Genomic DNA, 18,865 nt, shown 5'->3' with positions numbered 1-18,865 from the left:
TGTAAGATTTTGGACATTTAGGTTTTATTCCATAAGCTTCATACATTAGTTTAAGGTAGTTTTGACCCATTACTCCAAGGACCTGCTGTGACTGATTGATGCCAACAGAAAATGCTAATTTTTTTCTCAGAAATGTATTTTTTTTTAGATTGAAATCAAGCCATGAGACGATCATTCCTAAATATTTCTTTGGATTTCTTGCTAATCTGGCAGCATATTTGGATTTATTGTTTATTCGAAAGATTTATTCACTCCCAGGCCTATGTGTTTTCATATTGCTTTGACCTTTCCATGAACTGTTCTTTCCTCATTATCTTATCTGTTGAAATTTATTTATTGTTTTTTTTTTTTTTTTTAGATTTTTTTGAACTGTTGTCATTACTCTCTGAAAAAAGAAGCAAAGTTAAATTCTGATCTACTAAAGGACTACTCTAACCTCTTGAACCTTTGCGCTTTTGATTGTTTTACAGCTAATAACTTTAATACATTTTACTGGGACTGTGTAATACACCAACACAGTTTGATGACACATAATTTCATAATTTATAGAAGTAGATATATGAAAATGTGCTGTATATTTGAAGAAAAGCATCCTCGTAGCATTATTCTGCCTTTCAGCTGTTATATAATGAGATATGATATGTTAAGGGTTATTTACACTATTAGTTTCTTTTTTACCACTGATTTTATTAGTAAAATAGGATGAATATAAATATAAGCAAAATGTTTTATATGTTTAATGATGAAGAATATATCCTCCACAGTATGTGACATTAAGGTTTGTTAATGTATCCCAACAAACTCTTCAAAATTAAGGCAGGTTATTAATGTTTTCTGAGTTGTAAAACCCCAGTGTATATCTTTGTCTCCAATCTAATCTTTCATTGTTTGGGTTAATCCAGGCCATCTAAAGATAACCCGGACCTGAATGTAGCTTGTGGTGCAGCTCACTGATTAGGGAAAAACAAGCTGATCTGATCTAAGATCATTGCTAAACCGAACCTGGAGACAGATCTCAGATTACTTAGAGGAGGAAAGACAACATTCTCCCTCGAACATGAAGATGGTGAGGTCATTTAATGTAATCCCTGCTGCCTAAGCTTTCATTTCACTTGCCCTTTGTTAGTGCTGCTTGCAAAATCACTTTTACATTACAAAACCTCACGGCTTCAAATGTTAAACAGGTGATTCACAGAGTTGCAAAATTAGAACTGGCAAAAGTTTTACGCTGTAACCTGATGAAGCATCTTTGTTCCCATGAAACTAACCCTAACCCATGAAACATGAAACTCATGAATCAGACTTGTGAACTAATGAATCAAATTTAGAATAAATTTGTTATAAGCCTAGAAATTAACATAGGGAAAGAGGTTTATATGTCACATTTCTGTAATTGTCATAATTTTTAATGTATAAAAGCTTTAGTGCAGTTCAGATAGAAATGAGTTCCTCTTGATGGAAGTTTAGAAGGTTTCCATTGTTGGGAAAGAGTGTGAAGAACATTCTCCTCCCCCTTGCCCTGGGTTAATATGTCAAAAGTGCAAAATGTGTGTTGGTCTCTTTCTGGATCCTCTCTGATCGTGATGCAGACAAATTAGTCAGGGTATATTTTGGAAATGAATAAACAATGGATAAATCAGGCAATGCTATAAACTTTCCTCCTTTCAGTCATTTTTGAATCACTGCTGAGGTTTTAAAATTACGGCGACTTCATCTATTTATGAGTTGCGACACTTTTGTATTTTAGTTGTTTCGGTCATTTACATTCACATTAACATTCTGTTATGGGATTGCTGAAGCTGTTTAAATGTCTATGAACCTCGTATGAATTTTCTTCTCAAATATTTACACACTTTCTAACCATTTTAACACAAATGGGTGTGTATTAGTGTTAGTTAAACGCAATAGAAGTGTTGGTGTTTCTATGCAGGAGCTCAAACATGAGCACTTCTTTATTAGCCAAACGCAAACTAAGAGGCAAACATTCCCACAGTTATCTCCTCATCTTTGGTCTCGCCCCTATTGTCCTTCACAGACACATTAAGAAGATTCTTTGAATCTGTTATGTGTTTGAGTTTGTGCTGAAGGTGTTGAGAGTAACTTGATTTTGCTCTGAAACGTACCGTTAACAACATGCTGCCTGCACATGTCTGTTAGTTCAAAAAACATTCCTAATAAAAAAAAAAACAGAAATGCAAAAGAGCACAATATGTTTTCAAAGCAAACATGAAAAAGTCTGTCTGAACTTTGATTAATTGAAGTGTAAACTGATAGGCTAAACCTCCACATTGAAAAGCCATTAGTGTCTACTCAGTCAATGTATGTGCATATGTTTGAGCAGGAGTAGGCCCTAGTAATATTTAGCATAAAACTAACTCTTATTAATGTGACATTAGGTGTGTTTTAGTGCACATCTAGAAAAAAACAGATCAAGAAGCATTGACTTAACAGAAAAGAATAAAAGCGAAATAAATGTGCCTTTCTGACTGAACAGCCTTGGGGAACTCCAGGGTCACTTACACCAAAGAAAAATTCTGTAGGAAGGTGGACACATGTGCCGACTCCTTCCCTTGTAAAATGTGCCGGCGCAGGCTGTCATTATAGAAACAGTTTAGCCCGGAGGATCAGGTTTGTTAGGAATGTGTGAGTAATTTGTTTGAGCACTCCCAAACTCTCCAGCTAGTGAATTGAGTTTTACCCCAGACTGCCCCTGGAGCAGTTTGGGGTAAAAACTAAATTCACACGCTTAAGAGTCTTACTCAGCCAGGGACCCAAAGTAGTAGTCTGTGGGACTTAAACTCAGAACCTCCAGGACTCAAGCACAATGCTCTACCCACACACACACACACACACACATATATATTACCTGTATATATATTGCGGTGGGTCCTGGAGGTCCCCGGAGCCACTCTGGGTCCCGAGTTCAACTCCCACCAAATTCCACTTTGGGTCCCCGAGCAAGACCTTTAACCCCAGACTACTTCCAGGACCCCGCACAGCGGCAACCCACTGCACTCAAGGGGGTGGGTTAAATGCAGAAGTGAATTGTGAGATCAATAAAATTCATTCCATAATTATTGAGTACCTCACAAAAAATCCTATCCTTACAATATTGAGTAAATTTCTCAGAAACTGTCTATGGCTATTTTATATTTGTGTGTCAAATCATTGTACGGGTAAATTGAATACATTTAATTTGTGTGTGTGTTGTTTTTCAGGTATCCCTGTACGTCTTGTGGGAGGCGAAAGTTCCCGGGAAGGCCGGGTTGAGCTCTTTCTGTCCGGCCAGTGGGGGACCGTCTGTGATGATGGATGGACTGATCAAGATGCGGAGGTGGTGTGCAGGCAGCTCGGCTACAGGTATCGATATTGCACTTCTACATGTTTAGAGACGGTGCATATAACGGGTTTGTAGTTTAAGAGACGAGGCTACAAACAGTAACTACAAACTTTTTATGTACCCCCACCGAGGCGTACTAAGATATAATTTACAACCTTAGTTAAAAAAAAAAACTCTTTGAAAATATTCCTTTACCTTAAATGTTTTCAACCTAATCTAACATATATTGGTGTGAAAGAGGAGCAAAGCAGCTGTTCTTTGCAATTGTAAATGCTAAGTTTAACGATTTACCTGCCGCCATACATCAGACTGGCAGTCAGTAAACTGTTTGTGTTGGGCAAACAGTACTCAAAGAAACACTGCATTGTTTACAGACCCTTCACAGCAGTTTCCAACCAGTTTTCAAAGAAGCAACCTTTTGATTATTGCATTACACAGCAAACGTGAACCAATGTAGCAACAATCATCTGACCAAGCTGTAAATTCAAGATTGGATGCAAGCTGCAGTGGTTCTTTGTCACAGATTTTTCCAATAATTTGTGTTGAATTGTCAATTCAATTTCACTGAAAAATCTAACTTGTATTTAAAGTGGTCTGGATTAAAATTGATGGACTAAATTTAAATGAGGTTTGACTGACTTAGAATGTATAGTAACTTGAATCATTGTATAAATATTTATTATAATACATTGTAAATTTATAACATTCCTAATTGACATTGTACATTTTTTTGGCATTTAAAGCAGCAATTAGGGACTTTTCTACCAAATATATCCCTGTAAAGCTAAATGGCCTGTACTTATATAGTGCTTTTTCATGTCAGAAGACTTCAGTTATTCACCCATTCTTGCACACACCCACACACTGATAGTGGCAAGTTACATTGTAGCGACAGCTGCCCTTGGGCTCACTGACAGGGCCTTCCGACCATCATCAGTCGGCATTGAGGGTGAAGTGTCTTACCCAAGGACATAATGACACTGAAAGCCAGAGCTTGAACTGACAACCCTCCAGTTGTAGGGCAAACTCCTTCATCCGATGCCACCGTCGCCTCATGGTAATATACTGTTTATGAGATGATTTAGTGGTCCAACCCCCCCCACCCCCCACCCCCCGTGACTTGCTGGAAAACCATATTTGCAACTTTTTGTGCCACCAATCCTGTGGCAGTCTCGCAGCTCTGTTCTCCTCCTTTCACCAGAGGGATTATGGTAAACATGTTTATTTAGTAGCATGACCTCCAACAAAAGCAAGGATGAAGAACTGATGCAGACTTCACAAAGTTGTTGTAGTTATTAGTACAATATGTTGTAACCTTTGCCAGCAATTAAAAAATGGTTTGTTTAAGAGGCAGACTTACACTTCACTGACTTTGATAAAAAATAACAATTTGTAGCAAAAAAGCTACTGTAACTATCTAGCATTATATTTATTAGATATTGTACGATACTACCCACCTCTTCAGATATTTTGTGGCTCTGTAGCTGAGGGGTTCAGGCCACCAGGGCAGTCAGTGTTTATGAAAATGCTATTTTCAAAAGCTCCTGACTTCCAAATGCATTTTGAGCATCAATAATATTGGTCCAACAGCTCTACTTGGACATTTTGAAGTCAAACACTCTTAATGAGGAATGCTGGATACTCTGGATGCTCGGTGCCCCGGTTGTTAAGCTGCTCTGTTCTTTTACTTGCAGTTCAAAGAGTGTTTTGGATTTATTTGCTTTAATGAGTTGGAAAAAAAAGTAGTTTGAACATGTTTTTAAGTGAGAAAGTACACCATCAAAGAGCAACCGTCACTTTATCAGGATTATAATCCTATTTAAATATATTTGTTTGGAGCAGCAGACCCCCCCCAATACAGGCAAGGGAGGGAGGGTTGCAACTTATTTTGCAAATCGATTAATCTGTTGATTATATCTTTTATGAGCTGATTCATAATCGGATAGCCAAAAATTGTTTAAAGAAGACTTATTACGAAATTGAACCAGGGGAAACTTAAACTTTTTCACTTGAAGAATTCTGGATAATGCATTTTGACAAACAGAATTCTTTTTTAATCTTCAATCCAAAATGTAAATGTATTTTTTTTACATCAATCCATTATTTGACACGCTTGTCCCAAGTGGGGTCGCAATGGGTGCTGGTGCCTATCTCCAGCAGTCTATGGGCGAGAGGCGGGGTACACCCTGTACAGGTCGCCAGTCCATCGCAGGGCAACATATTTTTTTACAATCTTGATATAATCACTGCTCTAAGTGGGTCATTCTATCAGCTTAAGGCATGTTTTAAAGTCTCTATACTCCAGTTAACGATTAATCAATTGCAAAATTAGTTGCCGATTATTTCAATAATCGATTAATCAAATTAATGCCATTAATTATTTCAGTCCTAAAAGGGAGTCCCCAGTGTAAAAGCTCACTGAAGCCAGCCAGGTAGTCTGGGATTTCCTGCTGCAATTAGTTTTAAAAAAAAGTTTAATATAAATTGTTTTTCCAGGTAAAAATTGCAAGTACCACAATAAGAAATCGCAGGTATTTCACTATCAGGTAAAATCGATTCATAACATTGATCAATTTGATTACATAAGAGTTGGAAACATTTTCTATAGCACATTTGAAATATTCTTTTTGTCTCCACTCAGTTAAAGAAAAACCTCCTTTTGTCTACTACTAGTTTTATTTTACTGTTCAAAACTACCAACAGCAATGCAGATTAGTTATGGCTTTATAAATCTTTAATACATAAGATAAATATCAAAACATAAAAGCTATATCACAAAGTGGAGCCTCTGTACCGATAATACAAATATAGGCATTCTTAATTCAGAAACCTTTTAAAAATTTTCTACTTCAAAAACCTATAAATGAACAAAATTGAGAGTTAGGACCCTTCGTTGCAGACCTGCACTGTGATGTCTCCTGCACTGTCAGATCCAGAAGTTTATTCAAAGCCTTTCAAAGTAAAAGAAAAATATGATGAAGCTAGTATACTGGAACTATTTGATGTTCCCGTGTTTATTTCGTGGATTTTTAATATAGAATTCTTTATCTATTCATGTGTTTAATAATTTTGTATATAATCAGTTCAATTGAACATCGTTAAAAAAAGAAATCGTCAAAATACCAAAATTACCTCAGTTAATTTCTAATGACATCTCTTATCTCTGTTGCAAGTATTAGATCATATAGTCTTTATTCTTCTAGTATTCTCTGGATATGTTCTTACCTTCACTGGTGGCGCCAATGTACAGCAGACTCGCTTCTGTTAGTGAGCCCCAGGGGAGCTGTGGCTAAAATGTAGCTTGCATCATCAGTATGTCAGTGTGTCTAAATTTAGTTTAAAGCGCTTTGGTCAAATGATGTGAAAAAACGCTATATAAGTACAGTCCATTTACCATTTGCTGTTGGCCCAACTAGATGTGCCAGAGGAGGGTGTGTGATTTAAAATTATCTAAGCTTTGTTTACTCACAGTGAATTACTGAATACCTAGATACATGACCAACATAGCCAATAACTTTTTTTCCCCTTGGCACCAGAGAAAACAGTAGGTAGAAAACAAACTTTCAACTGTTTATTTATTTTCTTGGAAGTGTTTTAATTGTCGGGAACAGCAGATTTCACAGCATGATGTGCAGAGTTGAACTAAAGTTCAAGCAGGAGTAGCAATTGAAAAATATGTCTGTAGGAGACAGATAATTTTTTAATAAGTAAAAGAAAATCACCCAAAAAGTATATGACAAAACACTGTTTTCTTGTTACTTAGATTGGGAAGAGTAGGGAAAAGGTGCATTTAAGTGAGCAGTCACCTTGCAAAATATATGTCTTCTTCTTCTAATAAATTCAGGTAGCACACATGTGCTGCACGCAATTCCTGAAGGTTCAGAATAAAACGTCCAGAATAAACTTCTGGTCCTGACAGTGCAGGAGACCACATTGTGCAGGTCTTCAACAAAGCATCCTGACAGTGCAGGTCTGCAGCCAGACCCTCTCAAATCTGAGACCCTTTTTAACACTTATGCAAACATTAGGATTAGTATACTAATGTTACAATGAACATATCAGGCCTAAAGTTCTAACTGCAGCAAATGTAGGATTATTTTGACCATTGTAATGTACAACCTCAGTGAGTGCACTATATAGTGACAATATCTACTGCAGGAATATAAAACACAACTTTAGATGTTAAAGCTGCCCAACAAATGAAGAAAACAACTTTTTATATTATTTTCTTTTCTTTTTTTCTTGTGTACGTGGCAATAATTCAGATCATCAGTAATGAGAGAAAATGCTCTAGCAGTGTAACTGGATTGAAATTTTGCTGAAGTCAATGCATATTAAATGTAAACAGCACATGTTGCAACAAGATATGCTTGCCTTTAATGATTCTCCAAATTCTTTAATAATCTCTTTTAAATATTTTATATGCAGTTGTGGTCAAGCTCAGGATGTTGAAAATTAGGTCAAATTCTGGAGAAGAACTTAAGTTTGAAGTTGTGGCTTTTGAACGAGATCACTCTTTACATTAGGCTCCGCTAAGTGAATCCAGACTGCCTCCTCCTTTTGCTCAATCAATCAACACCTTTAAGACCTGGCCTGTGTCTTATGTTCCTCTCATGTCTGGAATTTTTATTTGTTTCCATATCCCATGCAGGCTGAGTGAAGGAAAACCATTTACATAAAAAAAATAATAAAAATTGACATTTTCATTGTTTTTTTCTGACTTTTTACTAATGCTAAAAACTGTGACCTAAACCTTATAACTGCTTGTTTAACCTGCTGATTGATGATAAGTTTTCTGCATATTTAATTGAAACAAAACTAGATTTTTTGTTTTTCATGACTTCAAAATAAGACTGTCCCCCAGCGTCATTCTCTTCTATGACACATACTTCTCTGATGCTACATCTGGAGAACATAACTGTGGAAGAATTAAAGCCATAAGGCTGGTTTAAGGTGTATAACAACCATATCAGGATCTAATTTATTTTTTTCGCATGCTGGGTGTGGTAACAGCTTATTACATGACATTTCCCATAAGGCAAACAAAGTAGCTCTGAAGGCAATGACGCTGTCAATATAAAGCTGTAGTCTAATGTGAAGTAAATTGTTTCAAATGTGGAAAGGCTTTTACTTTTTTTTAATTGTAATTTTGTTTAATTTTGTATTGCTTTAACTGATTGGAGTTTAAAAAAAATGTATGTACTGCTATAAAAAGTACTAGAACTTCAAGCTCTGTCTTTGGATGGTCTTATGATGTCATAAAAAAAATAGTGACTTTTGCATTTTCTTTTTATTATATTCCTTAAAACTACAATTTAAATCATTTGATAAACTTTGTATAACATGCTCAAAAATAGAGCAGAAACCTATTGTTTTTGATAATAGAGGGATTTTTTCCCTTTTGGTTGGAGGATGTTATTAAAGTTTTAGAACCACCACTTTTCATATCATCTCATCATTCACTTCCCCATTCAACATCTTAAACAGATGTTCTAACATAGGTGCATACTGCAAAGGAAAGTATCCACATTGGTCAATGGGTAGAATGGATTTTCCATCAAAAGCAGATTTTATTGTACTTTACCAGTTACACATGTGTGTGTGGTTAGAGAGACACTCTAAAGAGGCATGATGTCAGTTTCTAGGCTTACTTCCAAGTGATGTGGAGGTTTACCCTCAGCATGCTAAGTATTGCTCAGGGAGCTCTCAGAGACACACATTCAATACTAGATGACTTACTAAGAGACATGGGATCCCCAATGGATGACTGGGGTTACAGAACTTGTCACCCACCAACTCCAGGGACGCAATATAAGACAATCTCCTTCAGCTATCTCTTCAATCTTAATTAAAATCACAGTTACAGCCTATGCATTCATAACCACAGCTTATAGGCTTCGGATGCAAAAAGTATAGTATATCAAATTTTCAGTGTTAAAACTGGTTTGCATCAAAACCTAGGAATGTCACACAATAGCGTCCAACTGAATGTGTCATCAGCTCCAAGCTTCTTTTATTGATTTATCAAAATTATTGTTGTTGGTTGAAAAGCTCCTATTATATCTGAAGTCTCTTCACTGCAGTGGTGAGGCAAAGGCGCGTGTAATGGCATACTTTGGAGAAGGGACTGGCCCCATCCACGTCGACAATGTCAACTGTAATGGCGAGGAACATTCTTTGGCGGACTGCATCAAACAGAGGCCTGGCACGCACAACTGCCGCCACAGTGAGGACGCCGGGGTCATCTGTGACTATGGAGAATCACAACACAGCAACCGAGAGGTTAAAGGTCAGGCAAAGAGTAAACAAACTACATTTCTTTTATGTGAAGAATTATACAGAAAACTTTAATGTGTTTGTAGAACGCTGTGTTTCTTGTGCAGTAAACACAGAAATAAGAAACACATGGCGGAAGAAATCTAACTAGGTGAAGTGCTTTACCAAATCTGGAGCTTCTTAAGAATATGTAGAGCAAAGAAAGGGACAATTTTCCTGATTCTTAATTCCCAATAATTCAATTCAGTTCAATTCATAAATACCTAATTGAGTGGTTCTGTTGTACAGCAGTTTCATTAAAAAAAAGTTTATAGGTTCCCTAATGTACTTTTTACATTTTATGAAGGATTTTCTTTGCACAGCTTTTTAAGAGGAGTCAGCTGTCTTTATTAGCATATTAAGTTGTTTTAAGTGAGTGTGCAATACGTCATTACAGTTCTCATTGTAATTTATGAGGATTTAATGTGATAGGCCAACAAAGTTTTTCATAACTGTCACAGTCATTCAGGATGAAATCCTAAAATGTATGCTATGCATTTACCTGAGACCTGAATAGTAGACATTTTCCAGAATAATATTCACTGCACTTATAAATGAAGTTTTCCACAGCTTTTAAGTGTTGGCCATAAAGTTCAGTTTTGGTTTCATCACAGAAGGAAGTTTTTCAATGAACATATGACTTATATTTGGGCTCGCCAGGTGGAGATCATGGCTACTATTTGTCTTGTCAACAGATTCTGCCATGAGCCTTCTGGCATAATCTCTTATTAATTTTTTTTTCAATAAGTTTTGCAATGGTGCCATACTCTTTTCACTAGTTAGATAACTGACAATGGATTCAACAGTGCTTAATGTGGCAGGCTGTTTTTTTTCTTTTCTTTTTTGTTTTTATTTTTTTGCAGCTCTATCACATTAAACACCAATAAATTTAAGTTGTGGTTGCAACTTCAATAAATGCGAAAAAGTTCAGGAGGTAAAATACTTTTGCAAGGCCCTATAGTATATCTCCAGATGGTACAATGGTCAAACTTTTTTCCTCTTCATCCTGCCTAACTCAGAGAAAAGTTGATTTGCACAAAAATGCAAATTTCTTCCAGTTTAAACATATGCCAAAACAATGTTTTGTCTCACTGCCTACACTTTAACATCCATTATGCTCTAAAATGGAGTTCTAATACATTATTTCTAATGGATTTCAGCCTTGTATGTTTTACTCAAAGGTAAATTTCAAACCTCATATTTTTTAACTTGTCTAAATATTTAACAAGAGGAAAATCGAAGCTGAAGTTTATGGTATGGCAATCATCACCTTTCCACGCATTCTCTCAAACACATGACCGGTGGCTCCTCTTTTGTCTCTCTCAGATCCTGTCAGCTCAATTTGCGGTCTGCGCCTCATACACACTCGCCAGCGCCGGATCATAGGAGGAGAAAACTCACTGAGGTGAGATGGAGGGGACAGATGTTATTAATAACAGAACAAAGAGAAGCAGTCAGAGGAAATGACCACATTTTAACTCTACATGTTGCAAATGGTTGCCAGCTGATTTAAAGGTGGAGCATGTCTCCAGCTCTGGGTTTTAGACGATACACCTGAATTTTATCTCTGTTAATTTTTAAATAACATGTTTTGCAGTGACAAAAAGTTATTTGCTTGAATTTCTTTTTGTCATTTAAGATAAAATAAGCATGACAAACATGGTGTAAAGCAGATGTTTTTTTCTTTATCTTTATCATGCAGACGTCTGGAAATACTTTTAATCCTTTTCCAGTTCTGGATTCTGGAAAAACGAGATAGAAGTATTGAAACATGTTTAGACATCCCAAATATTTTTCATTCAGTAACTTAAAAGAAGAATGAAATCAGAAGAGGCTATTTTAATCTAGTTTGTACTCCCCCTGTTTTCAAAATGCCCAATATTAAGTGGATTCTCCGTTAAACTGTTGTTAGGGATTGGTACACTTTCTCCTTTTTTCCCCTGTTTCTATCCCTGATGATATAACCCAATTTGTCAGAAAAATAAACAAAAAGGAAGTTAAGAACACAAACACTGATCCAATGGAAAAACGCTAAAAAATGTAAAGGTCTAATTCAGTGGCTTCTTGCCATCCAGCCTAGACTTGTGTGCATCAAATGTGCATCTGGTTAAGGCAACAAAATAAAAATAAAAAACATCTTGAATCTTTAAACTTTAACAAATAGAAGAAAAAATATATATTTCCATGAATTATTCTGAAAAGCCTGATTCCAATTTAGATCAGATCAGAGTCAAACAGAATGTCAATACCAACAAAATCAAATCACTATTAATTTGAATTTAGGCTAAATCTATTCAACATATATCTTGATATTGTGCACTTTAGGAAAACTTGTTTTTTGAATTAAATTGGATGAGGATTTTCTTCTGCTAGGAAGCTGTAAGCAGTTACTATCAGTTAATTGTTTTTTTTCTTGGTTTTAGGCCCTCATCCTTATGTGAGCTAAACCTTCAGAACATGAAGTTTCAGAACCTTTAGCCTTTTGAGGGTAAATGTTTGTTTATCATACATGTTATCACATGTTATTACAAAAGTTTCAATAAGAATAAAAATTCAGTCATTCAGACAGTCAAACAGACATTGTTTAAAAACCTCGCCATTTACCTTTACTTTCTTATAAGTTATATTTTTTCCAGCTTTAATCTAAATAATCACCACACAATATTTTTATTCACCTGTTTAAAATAAATGTAACTTTGAAGCAAATAAGATGATGAAAAAATTTTTTTGAGAGCAAGTTGTAAAGACCAAGTAAATGTTTTTCAAAATAAAGGACATCAGCCAGTAGTTGATGTTGCTAAATGTTGAAGATAAATGTAAATTATTCCTGCAAATGGCTCAGTGATTGATCATTTCTGCCTCATCTGTCCTTTTTGTAAGTGTGGTTCATGATTGCATGTTTATGCCTCACATTGCCTCTTGTGACCTCTGTCTGAAAGGGATGTTAGTGTTTCTCCCCAGAAAAGCATAAATCATGCGCTCATGTTGCTATAAAGTCCTTCTGTTTATGGTTTCTGTTTACATATCTGTGTGCAGCAACCACATGCGTGATTTCATTCTAATTTGTTGCATGGCCTAAATGGAACACAGCTCATCTTAAATGCAACACTATGAATTTCTTGTTCTTCCTTTTACTCTGTAAGCTGCTCTGGATGTGACAGGGGACTGTTTTTGTGCATGTTTGTGTTTAAAGGGGTGGCTGGCCATGGCAGGCTGCCATTCGTTTGCGAGGGTCTCGAGGAGATGGGAGGCTGGTGTGTGGTGGAACGCTCATTGACACCTGCTGGGTCCTGACCTCAGCGCACTGCTTCAAAAGGTCAGAAACAAACACTTTATGACATGTGCTGTTTTCTGCTAAAGTACTACATGTAATTTAAGTTAAATTAATGAAACTATTACGGCATACATTGAATCAGGTTGATGCATACCGTTACAGGTGGTGCTCTGCCTGTAGCTTTGTGCAGGTAACAAGACGTAGGGTTACATGTCGCTTGGGGCCTTTGTATGGTGGCAGAAACATGAAATTAATCAGTGAACACATACTCAAGCAGATGATGAGGTTGGAGAAATTTGAACCATTCAGTCAGCATTAATGTTTATAGTACATGTTAAGCTGTACCTGCTGCAGGAGAAATATCGTTACTAGGTTTAGATTTCACTCCTTGCCATTAATCGTAGAACCACAACTTGCCACATGTGTCAGACGCTCCACCACTATAAATCCTGATTTTTTCCCCATTTTAAAGAGGAAGACATATTTTACTGAAGTTTCCTTCTGGAATTAGTATGACTGCCAGATGCATACTTTTAATATGGAAACTTTTACTTTCTATATGAAAAAATAAATACTATTGCCAGATTTAGGCATAATAGTACGTATATCACGATATACGGTCACTAATGTGCTACATGTGCACTACATTACTTGCGGCCTCAGCTCAGAGCCACCAAAGAATCTCATGTCATAAGACACCATGGACCACGAAATGTTTATTTAGGAGGTGAAAAAACTCACAGTTTTACTTTACACGACTCATCTTTTTATAAAGATAACACCAGAGAGGAAAAAGCAGGGACTGAAAGGTTAGGTGACCATATATCGACCAGGCATGCAAGACACTGATTCTTCTGGCCAAATAACCACTTTCTTCAATTCAAAGCTTACATGTATTGTTATGTTTTACTACTGTGCAATGAAAAAATCCAACTGCTCCAAGGTGCAATCCAGCCTTATTCATAATGCTTAATTTTTTTAATTGAAGTACCTTGCAAAGTATGCTAATTACTTTACCCTTTTCACCTCTTGTTATGATGAAACTACAGCCTGAAATAGAGAGAGAATAATATATACATGCAATACATATCAGCCGTGTAATCTAAAACATCCTAAATATGATTAGTAGCACCTATTGCTTTTAGAAGTCAAGTAAGTAGTAAAAAAGGCGTGTTATATGAAGGCCTTACAGGTTTATTTGAGAAAAAAAAATGTATTATTAAGAGCAGGCGTCCCCAAACTCGGTCCTCAAGGCCCCCTGTCCTGCAGGTTTCAGAGGTTTCCTTGCTCCAGCACAGCTGATTTTAATTGAAAGCTGATTAACAGGCTTTTGGTCTACTGCAATCATTATAACCAGCTGTGCTGAAGCAGGGAAAAATCTAAAACCTGCAGGACAGGGGGCCTTGAGGACCGAGTTTGGGGATGCCTGATTAAGAGCAAATGTACAATAGGGTGAGGTACATTTATAACACTAAAGGTATCTAAATTATCTTATTTAATGTTATCCTACTAAGTTGTTTAGGGATGTGAACAAAGAACAAGACTAAGTCTAGAGGAGATGCAGAGATCCACACCTTTCTACTAAAGAACAACAAGCAAGTGCACATCACAGTTTTTATTTGCTTGGTTTTGAGAGACAGAAATTAAAGACCACTTTGTCTCACCTTCCTTTAATAAAGCGATTCGGATTCTGATTCCTTATTTAAAAATAAACAGATTGATGATAACAAATGTTAAAAGAGAAACAGCAAGCAGTATGACAATTTATGTCTGCAATGTATCATTTTGACTGTAAATGTAAGCAGGTTTAGCTGAGAATTTATGTTCTTTTATCGTTCCCATTTTAAACAGGGAGAACTAGACCATTTTTCTAAAAACGTAATTCAAAGTTAATCAATGCTCAGAACAGCTTAATGCTTCAATTGCCTTATATTATTTAGATACTGGATGTGGGACGTATTGGCTGCACTTGTGGAGTTGGTTAATATTCCTGTTTTTCATGTGGTATTATCTTTCCCACTGTATATGCTGCATCCAGAATGCATTAGGAACCCTGCCCAGTTTCATATTTAGTGATTTAACTGCCTTGTTCTCAGTGATATTAAAATGATCTGTCTCCACAAAATTCACACACAATACCCTGTTATGACAATGTAAAAAGAATATTTATTTCGCATATTTATTTACAATAGAACCCATTGTTTTCTATGTATTCTACTGATCTTTCTTGAAGTATTTCTAGTCTAAATGGAGTAGACCTGTGATACATGTAGTTGACTGAACATAATTAGGAAAGGTGCATACCTGTAATGAAAGCCACAGCCCCCTGGAGATGGTAGCAGCTTGGAGCTTTCCTTCCAGTCCTCATCCTGGTAGCAATCACTGGTAACAACCACTTTAAATAACCGTTTCCAATATAAAACAAGACTGCAGGTTTACCCGAATTTCATTTTACTTGGACCATAGAAATGGCTCAGGATTACATGCTGTAAGCCTACCGGGCTCGCTTCATCAGAGAGGGCCTTGAATAACAGTTAAAAGAAGCTTTTTTATTGGTCTGCTCTTTCAGAGCCAGCAACATCGTCTCATGATTACATCACACATATTGTTTGTAAAAGATGAGACATCACTGGCTCCAGCCTTGTTATGATATTAGACAGTGTTCTTAGATCAATGACAACCCGATGCAGACTACCAGAGTTTTCTCTGTGAAGAATTATTATCTGTCTGTGAATTTGCCTCTATATAGTGTTAAACCATGCTTAGAAAAACGATGTGATATGTCTACTATACTTAACAGGTAGGTACCGGTAATATTAGGGTTTAAAAAGCGCACACATGAATAACAAAAAATAATCCCAACACACCTGTCTATATAAGGTTTTACAGCTGACATTGGATGTCAAAATGCAAACACCAAGCATAAGATCAAAAACCTTTAATCCTTTGATGCAGGAATGTCTTGAGGCACAAATCTGAAGAAGGATACAGAGAATTTATTACTGAGGGTCCCAAAGATCTCCGTTGACTTCATCATTAGTAAATGGAAGACATTTTAAACCATCTGGGTTCTCTCTAGAACTGCCTGGCCATCTAAACTGAGGGCGTTAGTGAGGGAGGTGACCAAGAACCCCATGGTCACTCTGTCAGAGTCCCAGCATTCCCTTGTGGAAAGAGAACACCCCTTGTCTTTGCAACAATCCACCAGTCAGGTCTGTACTGTATAGTGGCTTGATAAAAGCTACTACTTAATAAAAAAAAAACAAAAAAAAACATCAGACCAAGAGAAACTAGGTCCTCTGTTGGGATGAAGATTGAAGTCCTTGGTGTATCATATTTGGAGGAGCAAGGCACCACTTATTACCCGGCCAATACCATGCCTACAGTAAAGCATGGTAGTAGAACCATCATGCTTTTGGGAGGTTTTTCAGCAGCCAGAATAGCAGAGTAGTAAGGATACAGAGAAAACTGAATGCAGCAATGTACAGAGACACCATGGAAGAAAACCTGCTAAGGGGTTCTCTTGATCTCTGACTGGGGCAAGACCCAAAAGCACACAGGTGAGACCTGAAACGGAGTGACCAGTGTGTGAATGTCCTGAAGTGGCCAAACCAGAAATCAAACCTGATTCTGGGTGAAAATTGTCTAAAAAGGGATCTACTGAGCTTGTGGCATCATATTTGAAAAATATTGTGGCTGTAATGGCTGCCAAAGGTGGATCAACAAAATATGAATGAAAAACTGCGAAGAATTTCACAATATGACTTAATAAATTTTAAAAATCATTTACTCACATATACATAATGGAGTTTAATGTGAGAAAATTTGAGAAATTTAATTAGATTGAAAAATGTTCTGAGTTATGGCTACTTAATGGCTACACTGTAAATAAACACGCTTCAATTGTTGGGTTTTTCTAAATACGTATTCATTGTGACATTACTCTACTGCAGAGGTCACGGATTAGCGGACTGGACCGGTCCCACCTGCTCGCTAATCCGGACCCAATCTGATTTTAAACATTTATAAATTACGGCATGTTGTCAGATGGCGGTGTCTAATTTCACTCGTGCCACTTCTCCTGTTCGTACGGTAAAGCCCTCCGGGACCAGGCTGCATGTGATGCCAATTTGCCAATGAGCTTTGTCGGTCAGGGGTGCTACAGCTAGCTACTTTTAGATACAGGAGGCAAACCTGTGGCAAGCCGGGTGGTGGGAAAGAAGGAGAAGATAAGAAAAGTGAAAGAAAGTTTGGACTGCTGCAAGAATTGCGGTGAACTGGTGAAAGAAAAGGGAAATGGCGTGTTTAAAGATGAGCCCACATTTTGAGTATGTTTGGCTGAACCTACTGCTGTGAAGCAGGATTCTCCACCATGAACATAATCAAAAATAAATATCGATCCAGGCTCAAAATGAGCACCTTGATATGTGCTTGAGAATGGCTTTGTCTCCATTCAAACGCAGGTGTAAAGCCTTGCAGGTCAGCCTAAAGCCCACTGCTCTCATTAAGCCATAAAAAAGAAATGAATACAATAAATGGTCAGTTCAGGTGTTTTATAAAATATGTGAAATTGTCTTTAGACCAATCTGAAAGATTATTCTTTCCTTAAAAAAAACACTTCGGATTTTAAAATTGAAAAATGTTCTTTTTCAGTGTATAACATGGATCCATAAAAATCTCATTTTATTTCAGTGTTAAATTATTTTAAAGTAACAGATTATAATTAAAAATGTCTCTGGACCTTTACTGGTTGTTGAATTTCTTTATTCGGATTTTTAATTGTTTAGCCTTGCTCTACAGTAATACGTCTATTGCAATAAGTCATCTTCAAAGTCCAGTGGATTGTTTTTTAACTTTTTTTTTTTTATTTGGACTGCAAAAAGTCATAAAGTTGTTTTATATATCTTTACCAGAGGTGCCTAAAAGGGATAAAGGGTAGATTTAAGGAGAATTTAATGATACAATAGCACTCACTCTTTGCAATGTCCTCTTTCCTTTTCCTGAAGTGACTCATTAACTAGTTTGGTTAGGCTATTATCACTGTCCTAATAAAGTTTACAGAGGAGTTAAACTAAATTGGCCTCATATAATTATACCATAACCATTTGTGTTTGAAATAACTAAACCGGTCACTCATTTCCGTGCCTTAGGCATTGCTTTTTGTAGTAGATACCTTTATAATTGCCAAATCATTCATAGACTGGACGGACACTGTTATTATGTCATGGAATGCATTCAACACTGATAGGGCATTGTCATATCTTTCATTTATGCATCTCTGCTAGGCAGGTAAAAGCAGATCTAAATACCAGGCATAATACGATTCAGCCTTACCAAATCAAGTGAGGTGTTTAGATGCCTTTGTAGATATTATGACAAAGACAAGTTCCAAATGTTTGATCTTGAAAATAGTTTTGAAAATCCTTCCCTTGTTATTGTTATAATTATAGAAGCGTGTCTGTGATTAAGAGGATTAGGTAGTGGTGGTGTAGGTTCTAAAATACATGACCACAATAACAACCTTCAGTTGGTTATTAAAACCCCTCTTTTCAGCTCAACAAGAACTTTTGTACTTTAAAATTTTGTAATTACCTTTTAAAGTAAAATCCTTTGGGGCATTTTGTCTGTCCTGTCTCTCTTCATGCTCAAAGCTTTCAGTCCTTGCTATGACAGATTAATTTCCAATATGCAAGCTCTAGAGCTCAAAGGCCAAAATAGGGTCTTTTGATTTAATAACATCATATCTCATGTGTGGGAAATGGTAAATGGCCTGTACATATATAACAGTTTTTCAGGTCAAGAGGACTACATTTAGTCATTTACTCAGATATTGATGTGAGTGAATGTGCCTGGGGCTCACTGACAGAAGCGAGGCTGTCGTACACTGGCGCCACCAGTCCCTCCGACCACCATCAGTAGGCAATGCAGGTGAAGCG

At 36.7% G+C, this 18,865-nt stretch overlaps 1 protein-coding gene across 1 annotated transcript in view; it reads left to right on the top strand.

Annotated features, from left to right (window-relative positions):
* The window catches only part of prss12 (protease, serine 12), a 36,417-nt gene that overhangs the window by 10,439 nt on the left and 7,113 nt on the right, over positions 1 to 18,865 (top strand). The window contains exons 8-11 of the mRNA XM_015376304.1: positions 3,219 to 3,360; positions 9,424 to 9,629; positions 10,982 to 11,060; positions 12,849 to 12,971. Coding sequence (XP_015231790.1) covers positions 3,219 to 3,360; positions 9,424 to 9,629; positions 10,982 to 11,060; positions 12,849 to 12,971 — 550 coding nt within the window. The remainder of the gene's footprint in view (positions 1 to 3,218; positions 3,361 to 9,423; positions 9,630 to 10,981; positions 11,061 to 12,848; positions 12,972 to 18,865) is intronic.

Source organism: Cyprinodon variegatus, unplaced genomic scaffold, assembly GCF_000732505.1.
Source record: "Cyprinodon variegatus isolate N-32 unplaced genomic scaffold, C_variegatus-1.0 Scaffold132, whole genome shotgun sequence".
Lineage (NCBI taxonomy): Eukaryota > Metazoa > Chordata > Actinopteri > Cyprinodontiformes > Cyprinodontidae > Cyprinodon > Cyprinodon variegatus.
Note: the sequence above shows the minus strand (reverse complement) of the source record. Positions and strands in the feature narration are given on the sequence as shown.